The sequence below is a fragment of the Coloeus monedula genome (assembly GCF_965178545.1).
Source record: "Coloeus monedula genome assembly, contig: HAP1_SCAFFOLD_80, whole genome shotgun sequence".
NCBI classification, from domain to species: domain Eukaryota; kingdom Metazoa; phylum Chordata; class Aves; order Passeriformes; family Corvidae; genus Coloeus; species Coloeus monedula.
This window is the reverse complement of record NW_028120818.1, coordinates 105,528-107,836: the sequence shown is the minus strand read 5'-3', so window position 1 is coordinate 107,836 and position 2,309 is coordinate 105,528. Positions and strand designations below refer to the sequence as shown.

General features: G+C 57.8%; 1 protein-coding gene across 1 annotated transcript; it reads right to left on the bottom strand.

Annotated features, from left to right (window-relative positions):
• Positions 1-1,201: 1,201 nt before the first annotated feature.
• Positions 1,202-2,050, bottom strand: LOC309585594 (olfactory receptor 14J1-like; the record flags this gene model as incomplete). The annotated part of the gene is made up of 1 exon (XM_082303539.1): positions 1,202-2,050. One exon carries the CDS (start codon positions 2,048-2,050, stop codon positions 1,202-1,204), a length of 849 nt encoding a protein of 282 aa, XP_082159665.1.
• Between the last annotated feature and the right edge of the window lie 259 nt (positions 2,051-2,309).

Genomic DNA, 2,309 nt, shown 5'->3' with positions numbered 1-2,309 from the left:
GAAGTGGCCTCAGGGCACAGTTTGTGCCCCTGGAATTGTGCCAGCCCCGAGTGCTGCTGATGGTGTTTGTGCTCACTCGGGTTCATCTCCCCACACCCACTCGATGCACTGCTGAAGGCTCCTCAGGACACAGCAAACACGGACTGCTGGCCTGGTCACTTGGTGTCCCTCCGTGCAGGGACAAACAACCTCCTGCAGGGGAGGGCAGAGGCCAGTGCTGGGATTGCTGGTGGCAGGGGCTGGTGTGGGACACTTGCCCTGGGCACCTTCCCAGGCTGTGCCCGGAACAAAGGCACAGCCCAGGTCCTGCTCTGCTGCTCCCTCAGGTCCATCCCAGGAGCTCTGGCAGTGCCAGGACACTGCTGCCTGCCCCCCCTGCACACTCCCCCCTGCCCCTGGGCTCTGGGGTTTGCTTTGCCAGGGCATTCCTGGGGCACATTCCTGACAGCAGCTCTGGAGGAGAGCGAAGCCTTCCTGCCCTGCCCCCAGGAGATGCCCTTTGCTGATGGAGCTGCTGTGCTGGAGCCCGGCTGTGTCCCAGCAGTGCCCGTGGCCTGTCCCTGCCTGTGCTCACAGCACGGACACGCAGCAGGACAGTGACCGAGCTGCCCGAGCACTCCGGCCTTGCACCCTCAGAAGGGCTGGGAAAGGGAGTGTGGAGCTGGGAAGAGCAGAGGTGGGAAGAGGCTGGGCCATTGTCCCTGGCCGTGCTGCTGTGCTGGGAGTCTCTTCCCTCCAGCTCTGCCCACAGGCACTGCCCCTGCAGAGCCAGAGAAGGGCTGAGGAACAAACCTTGGACACAAAGGTCAGGACAGCCCCTTGTTTTGATTCAAATGCACAGGGAAGAAGCCTCCTGAAAGTCTTTGTGTTTCAAAAGAAAGGTAGATGTTCATGCAGAAATGCAAGGAGTAGTACTACAGTACTTTATAAGAAGCAGAATAACACCAGAAAAAGAATAAGAAAAAGCACCAATGAAAATATGGACAAAGAGGAAAAAGAGGCCAAGATTGTAAAGAGTTAAATTCTGAAGGTTCTGGAGCAGAAAAGAGAGAGTTTATTGCTTCTGAGAAGCATCCTAGTCATAATTTTCCTCGCATGGCAGAAGGAAATAGAAAGATTTTAACTTGTGAAAAGTATCCAGTCCTCACTTTCCTCAGGGCATCCCTGAGCTCCTGGTTCCTCAGGCTGTAGATGAGGGGGTTCAGGGCTGGAGGCACCACCGAGTACAGAACTGACAGGGCCACATCCAGGGATGGGAGGAGATGGAGGGGGGCTTCAGGTGGGCAAACATAACAGTGCTGAGGAACAGAGAGAGCACGGCCAGGTGAGGGAGGCACGTGGAAAAGGCTTTGTGCCGGCCCTGCTCAGAGGGGATCCTCAGCACAGCCCTGAAGATCTGCACATAGGAGAAAACAATGAACACAAAACAGCCAAAGAGCAAACAGCCACTGACAGCGATGAGCCCAAGTTCCCTGAGGTGGGATTTGGAGCAGGAGAGCTTGAGGATGTGTGGGATTTCACAGAAGAACTGGTCCAGGGCATTGCCCTGGCCCAGGGGCAGGGAAAATGTATTGGCCGTGTGCAGGAGAGCGTAGAGAAAGGCACTGGCCCAGGCAGCTGCTGCCATGTGGGCACAAGCTCTGCTGCCCAGGAGGGTCCCGTAGTGCAGGGCTTTGCAGATGGACACGTAGCGCTCGTAGCACATGATGGTGAGGAGGAAATCCTCTGCTGAGAGGAAGAAGAGAAAGAAAAACACGTGAGCAGCACATGCTGAGTAGGAGATGTGGCTGGTGCCCCAGAGGGAATTGTGCATGGCCTTGGGGACAGTGGTGCAGATGGAGCCCAGGTCGGTGAGGGCCAGGCTGAGCAGGAAGAAGAACATGGGGCTGTGCAGGTGCTGGCCGCAGGCTCCGGCGCTGATGATGAGGCCGCTGCCCAGGAGGGCAGCCAGGGAGATGCCCAGGAAGAGGCAGAAGTGCAGGAGCTGCAGCTGCCGCGTGTCTGCCAATGCCAGCAGGAGGAAGGGGCTGATGGAGCTGCTGTTGCACATTTTGAGCCTCTGGCCATGGAGTGCTGTTGAAGGACGAGACAGTGAGGAGTCAAGGGAGACTTTGCTGAGCAATGTCCAAGCCCTTTCTCCTGGCCCTGCCCCCCAGTTTTCCTTTTCTCAGAGCCCTTCCCTCAGCCCCGTGCCTGGAGCTCTGCTGGGATCTGGCCCCATTGCTGTGACGAGCAGGGGCTGTGCCCATGGACAGCGAGGAGTCAGCTCTGCTCTGCTTCAGCGGGGACATGGGAATGGGGACAGGGGC